Source organism: Palaemon carinicauda, chromosome 4 (genome assembly GCF_036898095.1).
Source record: "Palaemon carinicauda isolate YSFRI2023 chromosome 4, ASM3689809v2, whole genome shotgun sequence".
In the NCBI taxonomy this organism is placed as follows: Eukaryota; Metazoa; Arthropoda; class Malacostraca; order Decapoda; family Palaemonidae; genus Palaemon; species Palaemon carinicauda.
The window spans coordinates 191,638,658-191,665,623 of NC_090728.1; the positions used below are offsets into that span (position 1 = coordinate 191,638,658).

General features: G+C 40.3%; 2 protein-coding genes across 9 annotated transcripts in view; one reads left to right on the forward strand and one right to left on the reverse strand.

Annotated features, from left to right (window-relative positions):
• Nucleotides 1-881: 881 nt before the first annotated feature.
• On the forward strand, nt 882-20,327 carry Prosbeta1 (proteasome beta1 subunit). Of its 2 annotated transcripts, XR_011044330.1 has the most exons (6): nt 882-1,013; nt 9,832-10,031; nt 14,880-15,009; nt 19,510-19,654; nt 19,823-20,097; nt 20,133-20,327. XR_011044330.1 is itself a non-coding variant. In XM_068372940.1 (5 exons), the coding sequence occupies exons 1-5, from the start codon at nt 924-926 to the stop codon at nt 19,948-19,950; spliced, it is 693 nt and encodes a 230-aa protein (XP_068229041.1). In that variant the 5' UTR covers nt 882-923; the 3' UTR covers nt 19,951-20,327. The 2 variants fall into 2 exon arrangements, 1 of the variants encoding a protein (XP_068229041.1); XM_068372940.1 differs by having other exon boundaries at nt 19,823-20,327.
• Nucleotides 19,954-26,966, reverse strand: part of LOC137640306 (anillin-like) — a 59,738-nt gene continuing 52,725 nt past the window's right edge. For all 7 annotated transcript variants that reach the window (XM_068372939.1, XM_068372938.1, XM_068372937.1 and 4 more), the window contains 6 exons: nt 26,143-26,272; nt 25,713-25,921; nt 24,546-24,728; nt 23,376-23,570; nt 22,899-23,071; nt 19,954-21,405 (listed from right to left, as the gene is read on the reverse strand). In XM_068372939.1, the coding sequence (XP_068229040.1) occupies nt 21,282-21,405; nt 22,899-23,071; nt 23,376-23,570; nt 24,546-24,728; nt 25,713-25,921; nt 26,143-26,272 (1,014 nt within the window). In that variant the 3' untranslated portion in view covers nt 19,954-21,281. The remainder of the gene's footprint in view (nt 21,406-22,898; nt 23,072-23,375; nt 23,571-24,545; nt 24,729-25,712; nt 25,922-26,142; nt 26,273-26,966) is intronic.

Genomic DNA, 26,966 nt, shown 5'->3' on the forward strand with positions numbered 1-26,966 from the left:
GGCGAATGAATGTAGTTCCAGACGTGAACGTTTAGAGCCAAAAAAGGAAACCACCTGGTAGGAAGGCGCTGAGACTAATAAAATCAATTGCTGGTAATTTAAGATTAGGAAAAATAAAGTCATTCTGTTGTAACATGTTGAAATAATCCAATGTAGAAATTTAGGTTCAAGGCAAATTGCGCCAAAAAGGTGACGTCGGGGGTTGCAAGAATAGCTCGTCCTCTTTGATCCAACGTCCCCAACCGAAGTAAGTCCCCTCTAATTGTTATCTCTCCTCTCTACCTTGTGTACCAGGTTGGTTGTAGTAGAAGTTTGTGTGCAAGACTTTTAGTTTTTTTATATCGCAGTTTAGTGTAGAGATCCTTGTGATTGGGGATCTGAATCCTAAGTTAAATAAGAATAGGGATATTTGGTGTGTGATTCGTTGTGTATTGAATTCGAATTGGCACTATTTTCAGTTTGTTAATGAGTCCGGTGTGGACTTTGTGCTTGAAGAGCACATGCTACATTAACTAGGGTCAGTCTTGTTTTTCAGTGAGTTTTGTGAATGCTTAAGAATGTTGTTTGTCTTTATCAGAGTTTATTTTTGTAATAAAATTGTAAATTTTATCGCCGTATTTTAGTTAACTCCTGGAGGGTTTTGGCGAGTGTTGCCTCTTCAAGGCCTTGCGATCCGCCCAGAACATCGGGCAAATATAATAAACTGGTGAAAATCACAACATTTATATTGATGCCATTAGTTTAATTGTACTTATATGAAGTATATTGAGTAATTTCTATATTATTAAAGCTTACTTGATCGGAAGAAAATATATTTGTGGAAATGAGGATTTTTGTGTTGTTTTGGGGATTTTTTTATCGTGAGTTTTGGGGATTTTTAGACTAACCCATCTGGTAACACTGTTAGAAACTAAACAATCATCATGGCTGCTACAATGACTACCGGTCCAATGAAATCCTCTCATCTCTCTTCTATGTTACCAGATTGGATGGGAAATGAAGTCCTCACAGGTGTAAGTATCAATACTTTAATTTAACCTTCAATATGTGGTTGTATTTTAATTATTATAGCTTTTATATGCCGGAGTCCATTGAACCCATCACGTTTGTCAGTTGTCAAGCAAATTGCCATTTTTATGTATCGTGTTTTCCTGACTGGAAATTTAATTAGAGTGGGTTTTATGTCATTATTCGAGATCTTCAGGTCAGGATTTATTCAGAAAGTTGTATGAAATTAGGATTGAAGGAAACAATGAATAATTATCTATTATACGCTGAGTATAGGTACCGAGGTTCAATGTATATTATTATTATTATTATTGGAGCCTTTGTATATCGGCGGCCATTTGCTCCAGCGATGGTAAAATATAGACCCCAACTAACTTAAACTCTCCACCCCCCAACCTAACCTACATGCCGTGTCCTCACCTACTTACCTAACGGGGAGGGGCTGCTAACTCCCCCTTGCGACCCCCTTATGTTGCCGTATTGCTATTCAGCCGTAATCATACATATATGTGGCCGCTATCATACATAACCTCTTACTAAACACATTAACTTGACATTCCTTTTCTCTCTGGGCTACTTTTCCCTGATAGATTTATTGGGCTTATAGCATCTTGCTTTTCCCTTTTCCATTTAGGGTTGTAGCTTAGATAATAATAACTAATCCTCCAATTATGCTGAATGAAATCGTTTTATGAAGAATGTAGCGGGGTGTATGCATGAAAGCGGCCACCTGCATGTAAGATGACTGGCGACTAAGAATACGGAAGTGTAATGGGGGTCGCTGGGCATTAGTCCACCCCTCTTTAGGTAAGTAGGTAAGGACACGGTTTGCAGGTTAGGTTAGTCAGTGTCCATTTTCTATTAACTTGCCGCTGATATACAAAGGCGCTAATGTTGTTGAATTAAGACCCTGTCAATGGTGTATTTAGTTGATTATTACTTGTCAAATCGATTCTCTTCATGGGGAAAATGTTCATCTCTGTCTAAAGATATTATGAGGCCAGTTTTATGATATACGGAATTATATGATTTACTATCACCTTGCCAGGAGCGAAACCATTTGAAACGCAGGGTTAAGACTTGGTCTTAAGGCATTCTAACAAAACAGCGGTGTAAAGGGTGGTCACGTGGGCCATAACCCACCTTTCCTGAATCGTGAGTAGGTAAAAATATGGCTCGTAGGATAGGATAGTTAGGGAACCTTAGGTTATGTGATGTTCTTAGGCTTGTTCAGAGCTCAATTACTGATCCGGGCCGTCCCAACCAACTATAAAGGCTTCCTGGGTTGCCTACTATATATTAGAGACACTGGTATGATCAAGACAATGCTAGTCATGAAAACTAGGCTAAGCACATATGACTTAAAAGAAAATTTCATGAAAATACATTGATGATGTTTGCGACGCATGTAAAGAAGTCAACACAGATCATTTATTATTGTATCTAAGATTAGAGAACGGTATAAAAATAGATTCGTTGAATAACTGGTATATATTTAGACATTATCTTGTCTTGCAGTCACATTTTCTATTATGCTTAAGATTGGCAATGTGTGACAGTTAGAAGGAAATTAGGGTGATATGTATTAACATACTGGTCCCCCACCAAACCTGGCCAAACTAGCAATGTCCTTAATTAACCTGGGATTGGTGATAGCGAGCCCCTAAGCTATACTCGCCTGTTTTGCAGGCATGTCTTTGCACAAGAACCCTGTTCAGCATGACTTAACTGCTTACAAGAGCCAGGAGTTCATTATTCTGACTATGTGTGTCCTCTTGCGCACTAGCTGACCCCTGGCTGCATGCGCTCATTTGGGCTCTCTTCCTACTGGAAAAGACACAAGTGCCCGTATTATTATTATTATTACTTGCTAAGCTACAACCCTAATTGGAAAAGCAGAATGAGATAAGCTCAGGGGCCCCAATAGGGAAAATAGCCCAGTGAGGAAAGGAAACAAGGAAAAATAAAATATTTTAAGAACAGTAACAACATTAAGATGAATATTTTAAGAATAGTAACATTGAAATAAATATTTCCAATATAAACTATAAAAACAGTATGCCAATTGTTTCATAATCCGTAAGCTTTTACCTGTTCGAAAAAATTTGCAGTTAACGGGATACAGTACAGTAGATTCTTCCACTTACAGTATTTAGTAGATGAAACGCTTTTGCTGCTAAGTATCTTTACTCCTATGAAATTACTGAACCAACACACTACTGTGTATACTACTGTTTTTCAATATTAAACTTAGCCGGTGATTATATAAGCTGCAGCTCTGCTGCCCGACAGAAAAACTCTACGTTCAAAATACGCCAGCGATCGCTATGCAGGTAGGGGGTGTACATCAACAGCGCCATCTGTCTAGCAGGTACTCAAGTACTCCATGTAAACACAGAACCAATTTTCTCTCTGTCGTGCCACCGGCAAGACCTACTAAATTCGCTGTTGCTTACTGGATTGGTTTTCACAGTTTTTGGTGAAGTACACATTTCTAGTTATTAGCTTTTGCTTTGCAGAGGTTATCTTCAATACATCCTTGCTTTCTTTTATTGATTTTGGATTATTTGTTGACAACTTTGGATAGATTTTGAATTCCCCTTTGACTAATTCAAGATGGCTGACCCTTCTCAAGTCCCTAAATACAGAAAGTGTAGTGCTAGGGACTGTTCAAGGCGTCTTCCGAAGGCCTCTATCGATCCGCACACCGTTTGTTCCAATTGTCGGGATAAAGCCTGTCAATTGGAAGATCGATGTGAGGAATGCGTTGGGCTTTCGGAATTCGATTTTCTCGAATTCCTGAAATATTCACGTAGGCTAGAGAGAGATAGAGTCAGGAGAAGTTCATCTCGCTCCGTTGATATTTCCTTTCCTCATGCCCCACAACCTTTTCCTTCCCCTGTAGTGGTTGCTCCTGATCCCCCTTCTAGCACTCAACAACCTTCGATGGCAGATATGATGCGTGCCATCCAGGCTCTGGGTGAGAGAGTCGAGTCATTGGCGAGTGACCGTAACCAACTCATGGCAGACGTCAAGGAGTTGAAGGGTAAGAGTGCAGTGGGTAGTGACAAAGTGAGTGGTAGTGTTGTGGAAAGTGTTGTGGATAGTGTTGCGCTTGAGGGTTCGTCTGTTCGTGCCTGTCGTCCTCCTAGTCCGGGACCTCTTGCAAGCTCCCAAGCCCAGGGGAGAAGCAATGTCGTACGACCAAAGGGTTCGTGAGGCTTTAATCAGCGAACAGACGTTCCCTCCGTGGTTTCGGACGTATCTATCCAAGATCGTCCCACCCTCAAGAAGACGAGAGAGCCCATTTATTCCTCGTCTGCGGAAGATGTTTCTCGGAAGAAACAATGGACCAAGGTCTCACGGCCTCTTAAACGCAAGTCGGTCCCTTCCGCGCAAGTCCAACGGCCCAGTTGTAGCCACTGGGTCAGTTCGGACTCGCTGCAGTCTTCCGATGACTGTACACCTCCTAAGAGAGGCAAAGCGGTACCGCATCAGGCAGTAACACCGTCTGTTGCCGCACCTGCTACTGTAGACCCTAAGTGGTCTTTGCTGCAGACCATGCAGACTCAGTTGACGTCATTAATGCAGGACTTTCGTGCGGAGAAGGTTGACGCTGCACCAACCGCTAGCCTACAACCTCCCACGGTTGTGCGTCCAGTGGACGCTGAGGCTACCTTCTCCCGCACTCCAGCTGTGAGAGTCCCGCCACCCATGCGCTGCCAGCCGCATGTTGACGTTCAGCGACGCACGGAACCTTCCGTTGACGTTCGCGAGTTACAACAACAACCTAAGTTGTTTTGTTTTGACGCTGTGCGTCAACCTCCGCATCCCAGTGTGGTTACCACTACTCGCCCACAGCAGACTAGGCAGTCAGGAGTAGACGCTTTGCGCCCCCGCGCTGCTATGGTAGTTGCCAGCTCACAGACTGGGCTACAGTTCCATGACGTTGCGTCCGGTGCAGTCACGCATGCACCCGTGCTGCCGGACTCAGCTGACCAGCCAACTCCTACTCCTTTGCCGCTTCCTCCTCAGTATTCAGATGATGGACTCTCTGATGATGACGACGCTGCACACATTGACGACCCGCATACGGACATCGACGAACCCAAGACCACGCAACCCTCCTTGGACTTTAGGAAAGTTCTTGCACTGTTCAAGGAGATATATCCTGATCAGTTTGTTTCTGCGGCCCCACGCTCACCTCCATCTGAGTTCGCTTTAGCCACGCAGTCATCCGCGCCTGCCTTTACGAAGCTCGTCCTCGCCCGCTCGTCTAAGAGAGCTTTAAGAGTGTTGGGAGAATGGTTGCAGTCCAAAAAACACCTTGGGAAGACAGCATTCACGTTTCCCCCTGCGAAACTCTCTTCCAGATCGAGCGTCTGGTATGCCACGGGAGAAGTTCTCGGCTTGGGAGTTCCTGCCTCTGCCCAGGGCGACTTCTCAAGCCTAGTAGACTCTCCCCGCAGGCTAGCCATGAGACGCTCCAAGATTTGTTGGACTCCTTCAGACTTAGACCATCTGATGAAAGGAGTGTTCAGAGCCTTCGAGGTTTTTAACTTTTTGGACTGGTGTTTGGGAGCGTTGAGCAGGAAGATCTCCCCTTCTGACAAGGAAACTTCCATGCTCATTATGTCCTGCATGGACAAGGCTATACGGGACGGGTCCAGTGAGCTTGCGGCTTCGTTCGTTTCCGGGGTCCTCAAGAAACGGGAAAACCTTTGCTCCTTCTTGTCAGCTGGAGTTACCCAGTGTCAGAGATCGGAACTTATGTTTGCTCCTCTCTCAAAGTGCCTTTTCCCAGAAGAGTTGATAAAGGAGATTGCTGCCTCCTTGATTCAAAAAGACACGCATGACCTGGTTGCGTCATCTGCCCGCAAAGCCACCCCTTTGCCTACCGTGTCTAGACCCAGGATGGACACTCCAGCGTCCAGGTTCATTCCGCCTTTTCGTGGCAGAGCCTCCAGCAGAGGAGGTGCTCGTGCCGAAGGGAGACGTGGGAATAAGAAGAAAGGTACCAAGTCCTTTAAGAGCAGAGTCTGACTGCCACATTCTTCAGACAGCAGTGGGAGCCAGACTCAAGAACTTCTGGCAGTCCTGGGAGAAAAGGGGCGCAGATGCACAATCTGTGAAGTTGCTCAGAGAAGGGTACAAGATCCCGTTTATACGCAAACCCCCTCTAGCAACGTCTCCCATCGATCTCTCTCCCAGGTACAGAGAGGAGGACAAGAGACTAGGTTTGAAGCAAGAGGTGTCCCTCTTACTAGAAAAGGGAGCGGTAGTCAAAGTCCGGGACCTTCAATCCCCGGGCTTCTACAACCGTCTCTTCTTAGTGGTAAAGAAGACAGGAGGGTGGAGGCCGGTGCTAGACGTCAGTGCTCTGAATGTCTTTGTCACAAAGCAGACGTTCGCCATGGAGACGACAAAGTCTGTCCTAGCAGCGGTCAGGAAGGAAGACTGGATGGTCTCTTTAGACCTAAGGGACGCTTACTTTCACGTCCCCATCCACCCAGATTCCCAACCTTTTCTAAGGTTCGTTTACGGGAAGGTTGTCTACCAATTTCAAGCCCTGTGCTTTGGCCTAAGCACGGCTCCTCTTGTCTTTACGAAACTGATGAGGAATATTGCCAAATTCCTGCATTTAGCGGACATCAGAGCCTCCCTCTATTTGGACGACTGGCTTTTAAGAGCTGCTTCCAGTCGTCGCTGTCTGGAGAATCTAAAGTGGACTCTAGATCTGACCAAGGAATTGGGTCTCCTGGTCAATATGGAAAAGTCCCAACTGGTCCCATCCCAAACTATAGTGTACTTAGGGATGGAGATTCACAGTCAAGCTTTTCGGGCTTTTCCGTCGGCCCCCAGAACAAGTCAAGCCCAAGGATGCATCCAGAACATGCTAAAGAAGGACCGATGTTCAGTCAGACAGTGGATGAGTCTGATAGGGACGCTTTCATCCCTGGAACAGTTCATCGCGTTAGGGCGACTGCACCTCCGTCCCCTTCAATTTCACCTAGCTGTGCACTGGAAAAAGGACAAGACGCTAGAAGCGGTCTCGATCCCCATTTCCGAGAAGATGAAGTCATCACTGACTTGGTGGAAGGACAACATCCACCTCAGAGAGGGTCTGCCCCTGGCTGTTCAGACCCCCAACCACGTTCTCTTCTCGGACGTATCGGACACGGGCTGGGGTGCGACATTAGACGGTCGGGAATGCTCGGGATCTTGGAACTCGAATCAAAGAACGTTACATATCAACTGCAAGGAGCTACTGGCAGTTCATCTGGCCTTGAAAAGCTTCAAGTCCCTCCTTCTAGGCAAGGTGGTGGAGGTGAACTCAGACAACACCACGGCCTTGGCGTACATCTCCAAACAAGGAGGGACCCATTCTATGACGTTGTACGAGATCGCAAGCGACCTCCTCACTTGGTCAAGAGATCTAAACCTTTCTCTAGTAACGAGGTTCATTCAAGGCAACATGAATGTCATGGCGGACTGCCTCAGTCGGAAGGGTCAAATCATCCCAACAGAATGGACCCTACACAAGGATGTGTGCAGGAGACTATGGGGCCAACCTACCATAGATCTCTTTGCAACCTCGATGACCAAGAGGCTCCCAAATTATTGCTCGCCAATCCCGGACCCAGCAGCAGTTCATATAGATGCCTTTCTACTGGATTGGTCCCATCTAGACCTTTATGCATTCCCCCCGTTCAAGATTGTCAACAAGGTACTGCAGAAGTTCGCCTCTCACGAAGGGACAAGGTTGACGTTAGTTGCTCCCCTCTGGCCCGCGAGAGAATGGTTCACCGAGGTACTTCAATGGCTGGTGGACGTTCCCAGAACTCTTCCTCTAAGAGTGGACCTTCTACGTCAGCCACACGTAAAGAAGGTACACCCAAGCCTCCACGCTCTTCGTCTGACTGCCTTCAGACTATCGAAAGACTATCGAGAGCTAGAGGCTTTTCGAAGGAGGCAGCCAGGGCGATTGCTAGAGCAAGGAGGACATCCACTCTTAGAGTCTACCAGTCGAAGTGGGAAGTCTTCCGAAGCTGGTGCAAGTCGGTATCAGTATCCTCAACCAGTACCTCTGTAACCCAAATAGCTGACTTCCTATTATACCTGAGGAAGGAAAGATCTCTTTCAGCTCCCACAATCAAAGGTTACAGAAGCATGTTGGCAACAGTCTTCCGTCACAGAGACTTACATCTTTCTAACAACAATGATCTACAGGACCTCCTTAAGTCTTTTGAGACCTCGAAGGAGCGTCGTTTGGCTACACCAGGTTGGAATTTAGACGTGGTACTAAGATTCCTTATGTCAGAAAGGTTCGAGCCACTACAATCAGCCTCCTTTAAAGACCTCACTTTAAAGACTCTTTTCCTCGTCTGCTTAGCAACAGCTAAAAGAGTCAGTGAGATACACGCCTTCAGCAAGAACATCGGATTTTCATCTGAAACGGCTACATGTTCTTTACAGCTTGGTTTTCTAGCCAAAAACGAACTACCTTCTCGTCCTTGGCCGAAATCGTTCGATATTCCAAGCCTTTCTAACTTGGTTGGAAATGAACTAGAAAGAGTCTTATGCCCTGTTAGAGCTCTTAAGTTCTATTTAAGACGAACTAAACCTTTACGAGGACAGTCAGAAGCTTTATGGTGTGCTATTAAGAAACCTTCTTTACCTATGTCAAAGAATGCAGTTTCCTATTATATCAGACTGTTGATACGAGAAGCTCATTCCCATCTGAATGAGGAAGACCATGCTTTGCTGAAGGTAAGGACACATGAAGTTAGAGCTGTCGCAACTTCAGTGGCCTTTAAACAAAATAGATCTCTGCAGAGTATAATGGACGCAACCTATTGGAGAAGCAAGTCAGTGTTCGCGTCTTTTTATCTTAAAGATGTCCAGTCTCTTTACGAGAACTGCTACACCCTGGGACCATTCGTAGCAGCGAGTGCAGTAGTGGGTGAGGGCTCAACCACTACATTCCCCTAATTCCATAACCTTTTTTAATCTTTCTCTTGAAATGTTTTTTTATTGTTGTTTTTTGGGTTGTCCGGAAGGCTAAGAAGCCTTTCGCATCCTGGTTGATTTGGCGGGTGGTCAAATTCTTTTCTTGAGAAGCGCCTAGATTAGAGGTTTTGATGAGGTCCTTTAGTATGGGTGGCAACCCTTGATACTTCAGCTCCTAGGAGTCGCTCAGCATCCTAAGAGGATCGCGAGGCTCAGTAAGGAAGACGTACTTAAAAAGGCAGAGTAATTGTTCAAGTCGACTTCCTTACCAGGTACTTATTTATTTTATGTTTGTTATTTTGAATAACTGCTAAAATGAAATACAAAATACTTAGCTCATAATAATGTAAACAAGTAATGCTGGTCTCTACCCACCCCCCTGGGTGTGAATCAGCTTATATAATCACCGGCTAAGTTTAATATTGAAAAATGTTATTTTTATTAATAAAATAAATTTTTGAATACAGTATACTTACCCGGTGATTATATATTAAAGGACCCTCCCTTCCTCCCCAATAGAGACCCAGTGGACCGAGGAGAAAATTGGTTCTGTGTTTACATGGAGTACTTGAGTACCTGCTAGACAGATGGCGCTGTTGATGTACACCCCCTACCTGCATAGCGATCGCTGGCGTATTTTGAACGTAGAGTTTTTCTGTCGGGCAGCAGAGCTGCAGCTTATATAATCACCGGGTAAGTATATTCAAAAATTTATTTTATTAATAAAAATAACATATTATGTATTTCTTGTAAATAAGTTTTTTTACCAAAATTATAGTACTTTTTTATTCATTGTATATTCTTTATTTTCAGACTTCAATTATGGCAGTGGAATTTGATGGGGGAGTGGTTGTTGGAGCGGATTCTAGAACTTCAATGGGAACTTACGTATCGAACAGAGTCACAGACAAATTGACACGAGTAACGGATAGGATTTATTGTTGCCGCTCAGGCTCTGCTGCGGATACACAGGCTATAGCTGATATTGTTTCATCTCACATGGATTTATTAGAGTAAGTTTGGACATACTGTAGTTTGTTCACTTGACTGAATTTGAATTTTAAAAATTTACCTATAATTTGGTGTGTTTAACTTATTGTACTGTAGATGCTTAAAACAGTAAAAATTATATATGCTTGTAATGTCAGATTTGTAAAACAGTTGTTCTTATGTGTCATACAAACTCTCATCCTTTAATTAGGAAGATTGTTTCAGCGCGAGCTGGAAGTGGTCATTAAATTTGGATAAGTGGTTATTCAGCTGGGGAGGGTGCAAGGTTAGAAGCTTCGTTCCCTTTCCAGCTGGAGAGCCTTCACTTTTGTTTTGGCCCCTGTTGCATATGGATATACAGACAGTTCATGTCTAACTTGTTGATTTTCATTCTCTTTAGTAAGAAGTGAATGGTCATTAGTAATGGAATGGAAACAGGTTCTTGTTTGGCTGAGGAAGGGTGGATGCTGCAACAAGTTTATGGTTGTAAATCCATGCTCCCTCGGTGTGTTTTGTAAGGGGGTATGACTGACCGCAGGCATCCCATGTGCTGAGTATAAGTTGTGGCCTCTGGTGCAGTGGCAGGTGTACATTCTGAAAGGTAAAAAGTGAACGAAGCGTTCGTCGGGGTCTGACCGGGCAATGCCCAAGAAGACTCCAGTGAAGTCTTTCACTGCTTCTTTCTCTTCAGGGGTGCTACTACTGCTGCCGCTTTTATGCATATGCCTCTAGACCAGTCCCCTCAAGTACACTGGGTGTCCAAAGTACTTGTAAGTATATTGGCAAGCTTTTTCGGGTCTCACTGATGCACGAGAAACTTCTAGTGCTCGCCGCTTCCCTTTGGAGACTGGAAGCTATTCACTCGTGACTATGCAGACTGCTGACAAGTTTGAACTAAAGAAGTCGTGGACTTCCTGACGTCTTTCAGGTGGGCCCTCCATGCTTTTGTTGAAGTTCAAATATAAGGCTACCTCTCCCCATGGTACCCACTATACAATTACATGTCTCAAGTATCCCCAGTGGTGTATATTGTTTTGGTTCCCCTCTTAAACCCAAAAGGTGTAAAGAGAAAACTTAGTAAAGGGATTGCAATAGGAAAGAAAGTCACTGTATAGAAAAAACAAAAGACCCCTTAAGAACTTATGTCAGTGGTATGACCAGTATGCAATATTGTGTTATTCAGGTTGATTCATACATTCAGAATCAAATATTTAGTTTTGTTTCAATGTTACTGCCCTCCTAGGACCTTCTATCTGCTATAGTAGGTTGTAGGTTGCTCAAGGCCCCTCTTGGGATCTTTTAATGTTATAGTAGGTAGTACGCTGGCTAAAGAACCAGCCACCCATTGTGATACTACCACTAGAGTTACTGTAATGGGTCCTTTGACTAGCTAGGTTGTACTACATGAAGGTAAAAGTGTCGGGTTTCAGTCCCGCTTTCATCAAAATAGATGCTCACCAGAACATTGGCCGGGCAAGCTCAACTTCCCACTGTGGTGCCCAACCACAGCAGTGGCCTCCCCAGTAAACAGCTTAAACTCAAGGTTTCGGGCTGGGATCAATCTGCCGCCATGCAAATGCTTAGCAAACACGTTACCAGTGTACTAGCCAGGAGGGTCTCTTCTTACGGCTTTTTTCCTTTGCCAACACATACCGAATAGTCTGGCCTATTCTTTCCACATTCTCCTCTGTCCTCATACACCTGAAACACTGATAACCAAAAAAATTTTCTTCACTTAAGGGCATTAACTACTATACTGTAATTGTTCAATAGCTACTTTCCTCTTAAGGTTAGAAAAGACACTTTCGCCATGGTAAACAGCTCTTCTAGGCAAAGGACACTCCAAAATTAAACCATTGCCTTCTAGTCTTGGGTAGTGCCATAGCTTCTGTGCCATGGTCTTCCATTGTCCTCGGTTAGAGTTCTCTTACTTGGGGGCACACTGTTTCAGTATTTCCTTAACTCACAGGGCTATTTTCTTTTGATATAGCATCCTGCTTTTCCAACTTAGCAAGTATGTACTGTAGTGTAATAATAATACAAAATTGCTTTTAATGATTTTTTGTTCTACAGTTCTAATTGATTAAATCACACACACACACACACACACACACACTCACTCTCTCTCTCTCTCCTCTCTCTTCTCTCTCTCTCTCTCTCTCTCTCACTCTCTCTCTCTCTCTCTCTCTCTCTTTTTTTTTTTTTTTTTTGAACTTGGATTTACTAAAATATTAAAACAAAAAGAGGGAACTAATTTTTATTCTATTATTATTATTACTACTGTACTACTATTATTATTATTATTACTATTACTTGCTGAGCCATATCACAGTTTACATAAATATTTAAAAGTGAAATGGTACCACGTGCCTCACACCAGTGTTTCAGCTCACAAAATTTAACATGAATATTAAAAAGAAACTTCAATTAACAAAACAAGAATGATCTCGGTACTGGGATAGTATGCCTTATATTTTTATTCTTTACTTTTGGTCTCTGGCCTCCTAATAATCAGCAATCATTCATTTCCCACTTTAGTAATTTTCCTATGCGTTGCTGAGCAAGAGGAGTTTTGGTTAAGTAATTAAGACTGAGCAGCCTATCCCAGATGTGTCATACTCATGTAAGATATATATGAAATCTCAACCAGACTGATCTCATGTTTGAATTGGTTATTATATAAAAAGGTTGAGCCTGTTATTCAGACGATTGAGAATCTGGTTAACATAACTAATAGGCAAATCCCTTGTGTTAAAAGACTAAAGTGAAATACAAACCCTGGTTTAGTGATGATCGTAGGTGCTCTTATTTGGAGAAAGAGGAGGCTTGTCATCGAAAGTTAGTCGATCAGATTTAACTTTGAATAACTATACTCAACTAAGAGGTGTTCATGCTTAAGTGAAAAGGAATGCAATTTGATTATAAAAGAAACCTTTTCTTGTACAACCCAGGAGCATAAATGGTGGGTTACCCTTAAAGCTGCACTCTTTGATATTGTTTTTAAGAGTTCCTCCTGTACTTAAACCAGATGGCTCTGCCACTCACTGTCCAAAGGAAAAGCAGCACATTTTGCATAAGATTATTCATAATTTAGACCATCCTTTACATTCAGGTCTTTCCTGACTGATCTTGTCATTGTACTAGGTTTAAAGTTGAATGTAATTAGTCTTGCTTTCTCCATCATGAGACTCAACACGACACGGTATTCTGGAAGTTGTATTCCAGCTGTAACCAGATTGTGGAATGATTTAACTAATCAGGCAGTTGAATCGGTGGAACTTCAGAAGTTTCAATGTAATAGTCTTGCCTTCTCCATCATAAGGCTCAACACGACATGGTATTCTGTAAGTTTTATTCCAGCTGTAACCAGATTGTGGAATGATTCAACTAATCAGGCAGTTGAATCGGTGGAACTTCAGAAGTTTCATTGTAATAATCTTGCCTTCTCCATCATAAGGCTCAACACGACATGGTATTCTGTAAGTTTTATTCCAGCTGTAACCAGATTGTGGAATGATTCAACTAATCAGGCAGTTGAATCGGTGGAACTTCTGAAGTTTCAAATGTGTTGCAGATGTTTTCAAGTTGAACAGGTTGAGATAAGTCTCTTTCTCTTCATAGTTTATAGACGCCATCTATTTGTTCCGGCGTATACTTTCGGCGTAGCTGAAAGAATACCCCTATAAATAGCTCCAGGTTTGTATACTAGGAAATATACAAATTACTTCCAATTTATTATTTCAGTGTTGTTACTGATCTTAAGATATTTTATATTCTTTATTCATTACTTCTCATATATACTGTAGTTTATTTATTTTCCTCTTGGGACTATATTCCCTGTTGTAGCATTTAGTGTTGTAGTTTAGGTACTAATAATAATTAAAATGTTTGCTAATAATATGAATAGGGTATTGTATACCTGTAGGTTCTACACTACCTAGTGACATTTTAATGATATTAACAAGTCCTCATATCACGCACTTTTGACAACGTCACAACTCAAAAAAAATGTATTTTTGAGTTATCCATATAGACATATTCATCTTCAAATGCTGATTTTTTTGGCAAAAGTGTCATAATTGTAGCTAAAAAATTGATCGCTAGAGGCGCTAAATGTCCTAACGACATAACATGATATGAGAGAGTTTTAATTGATTAAAATGGCTCTCCTGAAAAATAGCTATTTTTGAGTTATGACGACGTCGCAAACGAGCAATATATCCCCAACTTACAAACATTTGGAGATAAAAATACAAATCCAACTGAAAATGACAAAGATAAGATAAAGAAATGTTATAAAACCATATTTTATTATTTGATACAGTGAGCAAAATGAGATTTGTAATAACCTGATATCTATTTAATATGAAATCTGACTTTGTTGACTTTTGTAGCTGGAAATCATAGGCATGGGATTCAGGTTAGGCCTACACTCGGCCAAAATTTAACAAAATTGGACTTATAAATAGCTTCTTGGAACCTGTTAAGTTTGTAAGTTATAAAGTAATTGGGAATACCGAACTAAGACGAAATACGTTACTAGTTTTCTAAAAAGTGTCGGATTACTTTGGTGTAATGACGAGAGCATTTATTTTAACCCTTTTACCCCCAAGGTATGGTTAACTTTCAAGCACATTTTGCTATATCTTTTTTTTTAAATTGCTCTAACAGCCTTAATTTTTGTCATAGAGAGGTCAGGTTGGTCTTATTCTTTTGGAAAATGCCTGAAGTTTCTCATAAAGTTCTCAAAAATATGCAAAAACATGTAAATAACAGTGTTTTGCAAGAACGTACCGGTACGTCCATTGGGGGTGAAAGGGATAATAAGAGTAACTTTTTCTGTTTTTCATGATGCATGCTTTCTTTCGTAGGGTGAAGCTAGGAGAACCTCCTTTGGTACAAGTTGCAGCAAACACTTTCAAGGAGATCTGCTACAATTATCGTGACATGCTGATGGCAGGCATCATTGTTGCTGGATGGGACAAGTCCAAAGGAGGACAAGTGAGTATTGTACACGACAGCAATAAAAGTATTCTATTGTATTTTTAGTGATGTAATCGTGCTTATCAACTTGTCGTATGTGTATGTGACTGTGTTCCCATACTTTTTTAAATATCTTTAGACTGAATGATGACAATGTTATAACAAAAGTGAAATCTTCTAAACTTAGCATAACTGTGAAGGTATGAAGAGTAGGCCTTACTTGAAGTGATGAGGCATGGTTACTTCTTTGCAGGTGGTTTTAAGAAAGGCATGTGTTATAAGTAACGTCAAAGGCACTAATAAAGTGCATGAAGAAAGTGCAAAAGTAGTTTTTAACAGTTCTGCCAAATTAAGACACTGTTCTGACACGTAAACAAACCCTGTTGCTCTTTACAGTGGATACGATTTTGGCGAATGCTGAAAAGTAGCCAAAAGACGTATTAGCAAGGTATAATAGCCCACCTCTATTTAGAGAGAGTTGAACCTACCAACCCACCCCACTTGCGCACACACCTGTAAAATGTCTACACATTTTATTTTGTCTCGGTAGTGAATAGACGTTCTGTCTCTCTTGATAATCCTTATAAACTGGCCTTTGAAATAATGTTTCTGTTCGTTCGTACTCTGTTACAGGGCGAACGAATCGAACAATGATCATTTGACCCTTGGATAACCCGTAGGTGCAGACACCTTTGCTTCCCTTAGCGAAGCAATGGCGCCCTCCACCGAGAGAGTCTCTCTTGTATTCCTGCATTCCTTTGGGCTTTCAGGTCTCCTCTTTAAGGAATGGCTTATGAGGGAGCAGCAGTTAAAGGCACAGAGACTCTGGAGGTATTACTCTGTTAAAGGTTCTCGTGCCTTTGGCTGCAGCTATCTTTGCATAATGAGGCTGCTACAGTTGGGGGCACCACGGGAGTGCACACCTGTCTCCCCAGGGGTGGACCATGGTCTTCTCCGAAACTCGGAGGCTCTCGTGCCCTTAGCTGTAGCACTCTGCTTCTCCTCACCCTTTGTTGCTACTGCTCTGGTGTATAAGCAAGAACAGTTGCAGACTAGTACCAGTCGGGTTATCCATACAAGAACTCAGAAACTGACTTCGGTCACATTTTGTATTTCATAGCTTACAATGCCTGTCTTTAGTCTGAGTCATCTCAGCAGGCTGAGAGTTTGCAAGTTTGCTACACCGAGTATCTTCAGCCGATGAATGCCCTTCGCGTCCACGAGTATGATGCCCCTTTCCAGAGTGGTCCTGCTGACACTTGTGGTAGCCATCCATCATACCCCAAGGCCCAATGAGTCTCGTTAGTTTTTCCCTTTGTGGTCATTGCTACAGATGGTGGTGCCTGCCGCCTCTCCCATCTACAAGTCTTGTAGGCGATAACCCTTCGGGGCTATTGTCTACATAGATTACATCTGCTTCGTGTCCGTTTGGGCACAACAGAACTCATGAAGTTTTATGAGACCAGGCCCTTCACAATCAGCGTCTCAAGGTTCTGCCTCTCATGAGGAAGAACCTGGTGTTCTACAAGTTCAGCACAGTCTTATTTGTCTCCTTGCAAACGAATACCTCCTATGTAGGAGGACATAAGGCAGAGAAGTGAAGCTTGCTGTTGCCTCAAGTACTGTACACACTACTTCGGTAGCTCATACTTGCCATCTCCAATTACAACTCCAGCCTACGTTTTACACCACTCTCTTCACAACATTCTATAGCACTTACCAGTGTTCCTCTCCCCAAAGGTTGGCTTGCTATTGCTCCCCTCACCAGCGTTTGCCATGCCAACATTCTACAGCTCTTAGTGTTCGCCTCGCCAATGTTTGTATGGCCATTTTTCACCTCGCCAACATTCTACAGCACTCGCCAGCGTTCACCTTGCCAACGTTCTACACTCGCTTCGCCAGTGTTCTCTTCACAAAATATGTTTGCAAGACCTTACTTACTAACTTCATCTGGGAACCTGACTAGTATCACCAACGTTCGCAAGGCTTCACTTAACCATCTCTTCTGGGAATCTGATTGTTTGTGTTCTTTGCATGCTTAGGCAAATAATCCTACCATGCGAGACTATTCTTTCATAAGAGATACCCTTCCCTACTAATGAAGATGCATGGGGAACTCCCCTTCTCTTTGACAAGGTCTGCGCAACTACAAGTGCTCGCCAACTACTACTACTACTGTAATGAAGTGCCGTGTCTTGGATATTGGCAGTCAGTTGCCTCCACCTCTCCCTGTCTCTAGTCATTTTTGTTACTTGAATTTGGTATCATTACCCTCCAAGCTAACATGCCCATAATAAATGGATTATATGATCTACTTTGGTAACGCATGCTCGCTCATCCATACGACCACCAAACCTCGCCAGGAAGATAGAAACCTGGGATTGTACGATTCTCGTTACACGAAACCCTCAGGTTATTGCCGCAATTGAGGATGCTTACTGACCGTTTGCGACTGCCGCATGCCACCATTATGACCCAGGGCACGAGTCTCATTGGGTACTTTATAGTCCTGCCGTGTTATTGCCGCAGACAGGAATGCTTTCCAACTGCTTGCAGCCACAGCATCTCACCGTTGTTCAGAAGACAAGTTGTGAGGGAGCATAATCCTTCGGGGTTATTATCTCAGACTTCTCCTCTCTCTATGGGTTAGAGAGCTTATCGGAATACTCGCATGTTATCGGTCTCCCATCCCTTGCGATCTCCGCCTCACTCCGTCATGCCCTCAAAGCACAACGGACTCGTGACATAACCCATCGAGGCTATACCTTTAAGCCTGTACAGTGTTCCCAGTGAGATGGAATCAGCTCATGCTTATGTTTACGAACGAAAGCAAACATATATTTACTTACAAGTACACTTTCCCACCCTGGGATCTCGGGACTTTGACCCTTGTTATCAAAACTTATTCATACTCTGTCTTCAGACAGATCTGACTCGAGACAGTTTCTTTGGTAGCCATAGCATTAGTTTAGAAAGAAGGCCAGTTACACTGTCTCTCTTTGGACAACAACTGCTGAGGGTAGGAGGTAGGTCTTTGTTTTTCACCGAAGTTTGTGGCCAAACTTGGAACTCATCTAGTCACAACCCAAGATTTGAGACCTCCATCCCATCTCTATGTGAAGTGTCAGGTGGTAATTGAGAGGAGATACATTTCTGTTCCATGAGGGATCGTCTTGACATCCAATGCTTAAATGCCAGCCTTTATTTCATAATACATACCAACGTCTTTTCCATAACACTTACGTAGACACGTCGCTTCTGGTTTGATGACACTTTTAAGAGCATACGCTTTAACCTTTAAGGGAGTAGAGCTAAAAGCTCAATCTACAGCTCACAGAGTTGGGTATTGTTCTTACTTAGACTCCGGAGAAGGGCAAGTGAAATAGGTGATGGAGGGTAGATGCACCAAGCAGCCTTCATTCTTCTTAAGTCTTTCAACAGTTTTATTCTTGGCCCTTTCATGGCAGCTCTAGTAGTTAACTTATGTCACCAACCCTGCTCCCTTACGGGTCAGGCAACATCTTGACTATGGCAAATTGTTTGATGCAAGTATGGAGGAAAAGTTGAATGATATATTCTTCTGCCTTGTCCTTGGGGACGAAGCTTTCTTACTGTCGTGGGCTGAATCTGTCATTCATGTTTGTTGCTACTCTTCTGAGCACCACTCTTGGTAGATCTGTAAGTAGTAGGTCTCCTGATTTGAGCAGGAGGATGATGGAATGAATACCTATCAATTGGTCATTATACACCAGGTATTTTATTTCAGCATCTGGGAGGATTCCTTCATCGACCAATTACTGCCAGAGCCCTATCAACCTACTTATCCGCAGGGTGTGCTGATAGGTGCTGGAGTCATCTCCTTTGTTTCTGTACAGGACTAGGGACACTGGCATTTTCCAAGGATGAATAATAACCAAGTTCAGTTGTAGGGGGTGACTTCCAACCAATCAAAAAGTGGACCTCCCTATTTTAAAGGACTCTTTGTATGTGTATAGGAACAAATAACCAATTTTTAAAAGTCATTTATATTTTTTCAAACTACTCAGTCCTATGGTTAGCTTCCCACCTCAACCACCCCTCTCAGTCCTGAGCTGAAAGTGAAAAGTGAAGAGCCTTTCACTGGTGAGTTTACTCGCTCACACTCTTCAGCAATCTTAAGTACCTTGTTAATTTTAAAAGCCCTTCCAGCTCTGCTGAGTCCCTATTTTAAAGGACTTTTGAATTTTGTATAGGTATGAAAAATATAAATTTCTTATCAAGTCCTTCAGTATTATGACTCATTTCACTTTTATAATTTTGAACATTTCATACCCGTCATTTAAACTATTTAATTTCAAAATTATACTTTAACCAGGATTATAACATGAAAAATACATATTTATTCTAGCTATGAAAGTAAAACATTGCAATATCTTTAAGCATAAAAACACTTTAGAGTTGGACTTTACAAAATAGGAAAAAAAGGGTCAAGTAGCATTGTCAACAATTACTACTATCTAAAGGAATATTTACTTTCAGGTATATACCATGCCACTTGGAGGTATGATTGTACGTCAGCAAGTAGCTATCGGAGGTTCTGGAAGTACTTATGTCTGGGGTTATGTGGACTCGGCCTTTAAGCCAAATATGAACAAGGAAGAAACTGTAGACTTTGTCAAAAACAGTAAGTTTCTTTTGTTATTGTTTCTGAGACTTATTTACAGTGAGTCCATTTAAATACTTTTACTGTGCATGACTTTTGATTGAACCTATTAATTATGAAGTTTAAATAATGCAGGTACCTTGTTTTGTGATAATTCAAAAGTAAAATGATTTTTTCTCTCCCTTCCAGCTTTAACATTGGCATTGACCAGAGATGGTAGCAGTGGAGGAGTCGTTCGTGTAGCTGTCATTACTAAGGATGGAGTGGACAGAAGAGTATTCCTTCATAATGAATTACCAACCTTCTATGAAGGATAAGACACTTCATTCTGGTTAAGTTTTTATTCTTAGTTGAAGGAACTTTTTGGAATAATGCTTGTTGTATGAATGTGTTTTAAGTAATTTGTCTATCTATAGTAACAAAACATGCTTTGATTACATTTTATGCCAATTTGTAATTAAAAGGCATGTCAACATTCAATGCAATTTGTAATTAAAAGGCATGTCAACATTCAAATCTCATTATTTTGCCCAGGGTAATCTTGTAATAATGTTTAATTATTTACTTCTATTATAGATTGTTAAAATATCTAAAGATTGCACCTTCAGAATTTTTCTTTTGAAAACACGAGGCACATTCAAACTTTTGTACTAAATAAAACTCCATTTTCCTGAATCTGGAAGTGAAAATTTAAGTTATGAGAGTTTTTTAACCTTTTTCAAAAAGGTAATCTTAATTTTTAATATTTTAAAGTTATGGGTTACTGCACTACAAATTGTTTAGGGAAGTACTTTGACTGTACGGTACTCGCCACAAAGTACTGATTATTACTGGATAAAGATGAAAATTTCACAAAAATTATTTTATTGGGATAGATAAAAAGACTATATAAAATATATATAAATATATACAAATATGCGTCATAAATCCATTGTGACATTTGTCAAATCTGCATAGGAAAACATTATGTTGCGTATGAAAAATGATACATTATAATACTTTAGTGTAAACCAGTTGTGTATTAAATCAGTACTAAAAGTATTTCCAGCAATACATGGCAGTGTGAATTATGTGCTTGTAACCAAATGCATAAAGTTTTAGCTAAATGCACTTGAGGAAAAGATGACAGATTACATAAGAAAATAAAAAGCATTATATTTACAGAAAGTTAAAATTATAAAGCTTACTTTTGTACCTACTAATAAATGTCTAGAAGCTCATTTAATGTTATCTAAACAAAGATATGTGAAGCAAATTAATTATTTCTCCCATATAGTGGTACCAAAAGAACAGCTTTTGGACAAAGATCCTACTACATAACTATTTTGTCCTGAATTTCAACAGAAAGTAGTATCCTCTGACGTCCATAAATTATTTTATAGTATAGCCATACTTCCCTTCAAAAAGCTTTGAGAAAACAGTAATTTAATCAAAATGAGTTTCTGTCACTGTTTATAGTTTAAGAAATCAGTCCAATACAACCAATGATCAGAAAGTTGTCAACCTTTAGGTAAAACTATATATAAAAGGTATAGTATAAAATATTGAACAATATACAGTATAGCATAAGTAATATTTCTTGTGTAAAAGACTCCTTACAAAACTCCCAACTTATCTCTTAACGTAAATTAGTTATACAGTTATCTAATTAAACTTGGTAGTCCTCAGGACGAAGTGCATCTGGGTCCCATGCTCTTATATTTGCCAGGGATTTGTTAAGTTTGTTACACCACCCAATTCTTTCTTCTTTACTGTCAGCCGATAAGAGGTGCCTGGAGGAGAAAGAAATTTAATTTGATTTATGAGGCCTGGTCTCTTGATGCAGATTGACTGGCCACACACAGCCTCTTGGAGAAATGCAGCCAATATCAAAGTCTGGTCTGAGGCCCTGACTCTGAATTACTTATTCATTGCTGTATGAAGTTGATGTGTGTTATAGGAGTGGTTGGACACAGAAAAAAATTAGAAAAACAAGATGAAGTACTAACAACAAAAAGGAAACGTGCACAAGTGTACAATAAAATAATGGTTAAAGGGATTAGATAGCAAGAAAGAAAGGTAAATGTAAAGTGAAAGGATAAATTGCAAAGGCTATGGAAAACTACATTTAGTACACTAATGCCTACAGTGCACAGCATGAGATGCACTGAAGGCAGCAACCCCTCCCAGGAAGAGAGTTACTTAATTATGTCTCAAATGAAGGGCTGATAATTAGCTCAACCTAGTTAATTTTTAAAAATCTAACAAGAAAACCACATTAAAACAATTACTTATATACCCCACTGTGCAAAATCAATTTGGTAAAACAGATATTGAACAAAACATTACCTATCCTAAAAAAATTATTTCAATAACTTTCTTATCATAGGCAATTACTACTATCATTAATGAAAGCTTCAATGCTTTCACAACTACAGCTCCACTAATAGCTGCTTGTGAACATGCCCAAGAAAAAATCTGTAGACGGGTGGTTGGTATATTATTCAGTCTTCCCGTAATTAGGATTTTAAGATCGTATCTACACCAAGGTCAATTAAGCACTCATAGGCATAGTTTTATCATAAGGTTCCTATGGAACCAGGTATGAAAATGCTGAATGCCTAAAAGGTTGGCAGGTGCTGAGAAATGGTTGCTTCATGATACAAATGATAAGGAGATTCTGCCTAGTACATCTCAAAGTTTTCCTGGTTTTAATGTTGGGGCTATACTACTGTGGTCAGAATAATTCTTTGCTTAGTGCAAGTGTAATGTTTATAACTAGTAGTAGTAGTAGCAGCAGTACAAAAGGGATTTTGCCGGAGAAAAAAAATTTCTGGGCGAGGAACCTGTGTTGCCCAGTGAAATGCTCCTTAAAGCACCATTTCAAAGGTATAAATACTGCTAAATATACCAGAGAAAGAAGTTGCATGGAATGCCAGGAATATACCCAGCTCGCTCACCCCTAAAGGGTGTTGGTATTAAAACCGGGGCGAGTGATACCACTACCAGAGGTCCCTTTCCAATTAGAATTCTCCCTCCTCAAAATCCCCCGTTACTATGAGGTGTCGTTCACTACAGCTACTGCCCCCCCACCACCACCACTACCTATCTTTCTCCCCTCATTCCTTGTTAGCACCAGTGAAACCATCACAAATGATGTATTATGTTCCAGATTGTACTTTTCTTTTCCCTCTAACTGAAAATACATAAGTCATTTTATATAATAACAATACCACCAAAAACATTCCACCTTGATATAAAAAAAAACAAAAAAAAACAAGCCTACCTAGTTACTACAGATGATCCTTGGACTTCCTGAACTAAATTTGAAACATCTCCACCGTATGCCGGACGCAAGCAAGTCAACTGGAACGTATGCTGTCGTGCGCACACATCTCTGGAAACCAATTCAACACGTCTTGTGGTACAAGAACGTAGGTCTATTTGTCCATTAGCTTCCTGTGAGGGGTAATAATTATATGAAGGTTAAATTAACAATAATTGTAATTTCTGTAATACAAAGTAAAAAGTGGAATATTTATTATTTTTTTAATTTCATTATTTTCAAACAACTAAGTACTGTACCGCAAGAAACCTTTTAAAAATCTTTCCTAAAATCTTTTTACCCTTTTAATACAGTCTATCAATTGTACATAGTAAAGTACTTTACAATTACTACAGTATTACTTGCTATAAATGCTGTGTTATTCTTTTCCTCTTTTTCTACTCTAATCTCAATAGGACAAGATTACGCTTTTCTTACTTTCTTAGATTCATCATCCGGGTAACGCCAATAACGAAGGAACATTCCATTGAGGACACACCATCGCCTATTCCAGGCTCCAAATCCTCCAATATCTTCAAACATGGTGAGGAATCCTCGTTCTGTGATACCTCCCTCAAAACTACAACTGACACGCATCAAAAGATGACCGTCAAGCGGTGAAGAAAAGGGAACCTGTAAATGACAAGAAAACATTTAGATAAATGAAAATTGTTTACCCCATGAAATACAATTCTATCATAACTTGCTGCAGAGATAATCTATTAATTCCAAACACAGCGTTTGCAACAAAACAGTAAATAAAATGTACTTGAAAATTTTGTAGCAGCATTGCTCAACAACTTAGGTCATGTAGTGAAATAAATGCTAGGTGTAAGTACTTCCAACACCAATACTTGGATAGATGATGCGCTTACTTGACAATTCATAACTTCATGGCACTGGCAGCCTGCAGTAAGCTTAAAGCTATGAATAGTGCAATAACAATAATGATTGGAAAGGTTTGGCTTGAAAGCAGGGGCGATCAAGTTTCTCTATTAAACTACCTAAGAACTAATTCTACCCGAGGAATTTGAATTAACTTTCATATCTTTTCTTTGGCACATGACAAATTTCTGTAATGGTGAGAGTAAAGTTTCACACAAAGTATCAAGGTAAATATCAGCAGACAACAGTAGTTTTCTTTTAATAGAGCTTTGCACCATTGTAATCTCCCTTCATTCTGAAACTCGGAACCTAATCTTTGCCAAGATTAAGTCAAATATGCAGACCTTTAATGATGATACTAAGTATTGGAAATGCAGATAAATGATCAATATCTCTACATTAGCTTGGATGTTACACAACACAATACTGAACCCCAGGCAGTCTGTGTGCTACATCTGGCCGTAGCCCGCAAACCACAACACAATACTGAAACCTAGGCAGTCTGTGTGCTACATCTGGCCGTAGCCCGCAAAGCACTATGGTAAAAAATTCAGTTTTGATATAGTGCAGCGTCTCAACCTCCATGTCTGTACAGAGAAGAACTTTTCTCTACAATTTTGCCTTTCTCAGATACAGTATGGCTATCTAATGTCAAGCAACTGAGGCACCCCCCTGATAATTCAGAAAATATAACCATCTGTAAGTTCTAGTAACAATTCTTACCCTTTCAAGAGTCCAAGCATTTCTAGTTAATGTTGCTATATTCAAATGAGTGAAGCCCACCAACTGGAATGAAGAACTTCTCACAGCATAGGGTCCACCTGGGGATTGTATTGAAGGTGATGCCATTCTTGATTCACTCTTTTGAAGTCTCTTCAGAGGGGTCAACTTCATACGACTTTGTTCCTGGAAAACACCAAATGCAATTAGATCACTTCGTAATTTAATAAGCTTCCTTGTCAATTATTTTATAGGTCATCTTCTCCTGCTGCTTTGCCTCTTTTCATGCCCTTTAATGGTTTTTTTTTACTTCTGTTACTGTTGGGTTTGGTACCAGTTCAGGTTCTAATTTCCACATTTAAGAGTACAGTGAACCCTCGCTACTTCGCGGTTCGACCATCGCGGATTCACCACTTCGCGGATTTTTTCCATAACCCATATATATACAGTAATATATATATATATATGTATGCATGTATTTATGTATATATGTAGGTATGTATATATGTAGGTATGTATATGTGTATACATATAAATATATATATACACACACACACACATATATATATATATACATATACAGTATATATATATATATATATATATATATATATATATATATATATATATCTAAAGTAGGAAGATGTGATGTAGTTCTAAGGGAAAAGTATGGGAAATATGTCTGGGTAATAAGCAAAGCTCTACCTCCAGTTTGTTTCTTCATTATGATCAGAGATAAATGTAAACAAAACATTGGTTGCCATTTTTTATCGTGCATTTTAGCATGTTTAGGAAATGCATGATATAAAATCACCTTTAATATTTGTGCCTGTTTTAGTTTAGGGTACTGTAGTACATGCATAAAGTGTTCTGTACATTAAAGGGTAGTTTGTTAACAGTACTATGTACCAGGGAAGGTTTTAAAAGTCTGAATATACATGTTGAATAAATAGGTAAATATGGTGTCACTACTTCGCGGATTTTCACCTATCGCGGCCGCGACTGGAACCTATCTACCGCGATAAACGAGGGTTCACTGTATACATTCTTTAGGCAAAACTCAATGGTTTCATAATACCATATTAAAATTGTAATAAAAATGTATATGGATTTGTACCATTGATTCCAACAATTGAAAAATTCCTGAATATAACCAATATGTATACATACCTTCTTAATCGTTGAGTAACGAGCCTGTGATGTACGGAGTGCATAAACTTCCAAGGATATTACAAAATCAGATGTTAGGTTGTGTAGGGACATCAAGTTAGGGAATGTCACTGAACCATCTACCACACAAGCTGGAGTGGCCAGAAGCTGTGACGATATTACTTGTTCCCTATGCTTCACTAAAACGATCAAGTGGTATACCTCATGACCTAAAAAGTTAACAATGCAATAAATGTCAAAGTTGATCTAAATGTAACTACAGTGTATTATAAAATTACAAGAGAGAAAATATACCTTTCATAGGTTAAGAAATGTAATATATCATTAAAATCTGTGAAGATTAAATGGCCCATCCTCAAGTTTAAGAAAATTTTAAATAATTCTGGAATAAGTCAAATTAGATGAAACAAATAAAATAAATAAAAATTACCTTTCATGCCACTTTCAATGAAATCCTTCTTCAAGGGAACTGAAATATTACTTATACTGATGGATCCCCTACACGAATCTTCTGACACAGCCCAGCTATGCTGGGACAAAGCTCCTTCTGTTTTCAGTCTCTGTAAACAAATAGATAAATACAGATTAGGATGATTCACAAAGGAGAGATCCTATGTTCAATATATAGTATCTTGGTTGCACAATATCATAACCAAGAATCCATGCCAAAAAATGATAAAAATAAGTTTTTGGAGACTAAACCTTAAGTTGAATCTCATATTTTGAACTTCAACTTATCTTGGACAAAGTATTTGAGAAAGTAAGTCTCAGTTGGGGAACGAGGCTGATATTTGAACAGCAATCGCAACGTGTTGGAACTTAAGACATGCTGAGACTGGTGATGCCGACTGCCTAACAATATTGAAACAAAAGTAACTACAGTACTAAGTCCTCCGAAATGCACACCTCTTCAAATTTTTATCAACACACAACCTCTAGTTTGCTCTCTCCCTCATCTCTCTATAAAACTCAATTCTTTCTTTATAAAAGCAACCTATTTCATTTGTCTCTCTATCCCTTAATTTGTGACTTAAACTTATGAAACAACTCCTTACGTACACGTACTAACTCATTCATTATGAATATCTATGAAACAACTCATTTCCTGACAGCTGTCTCCCAGTGGGAGATTGAATAAATATTACCTTTTCAAGCAAATAACCAACTATAAGAGAACTACAGTCCTCGTTGTTTGAAGTAATGAAAGTATGAAGTCCTCTTAAGAATAAAGAATTTAAATATTATTTCTAATAC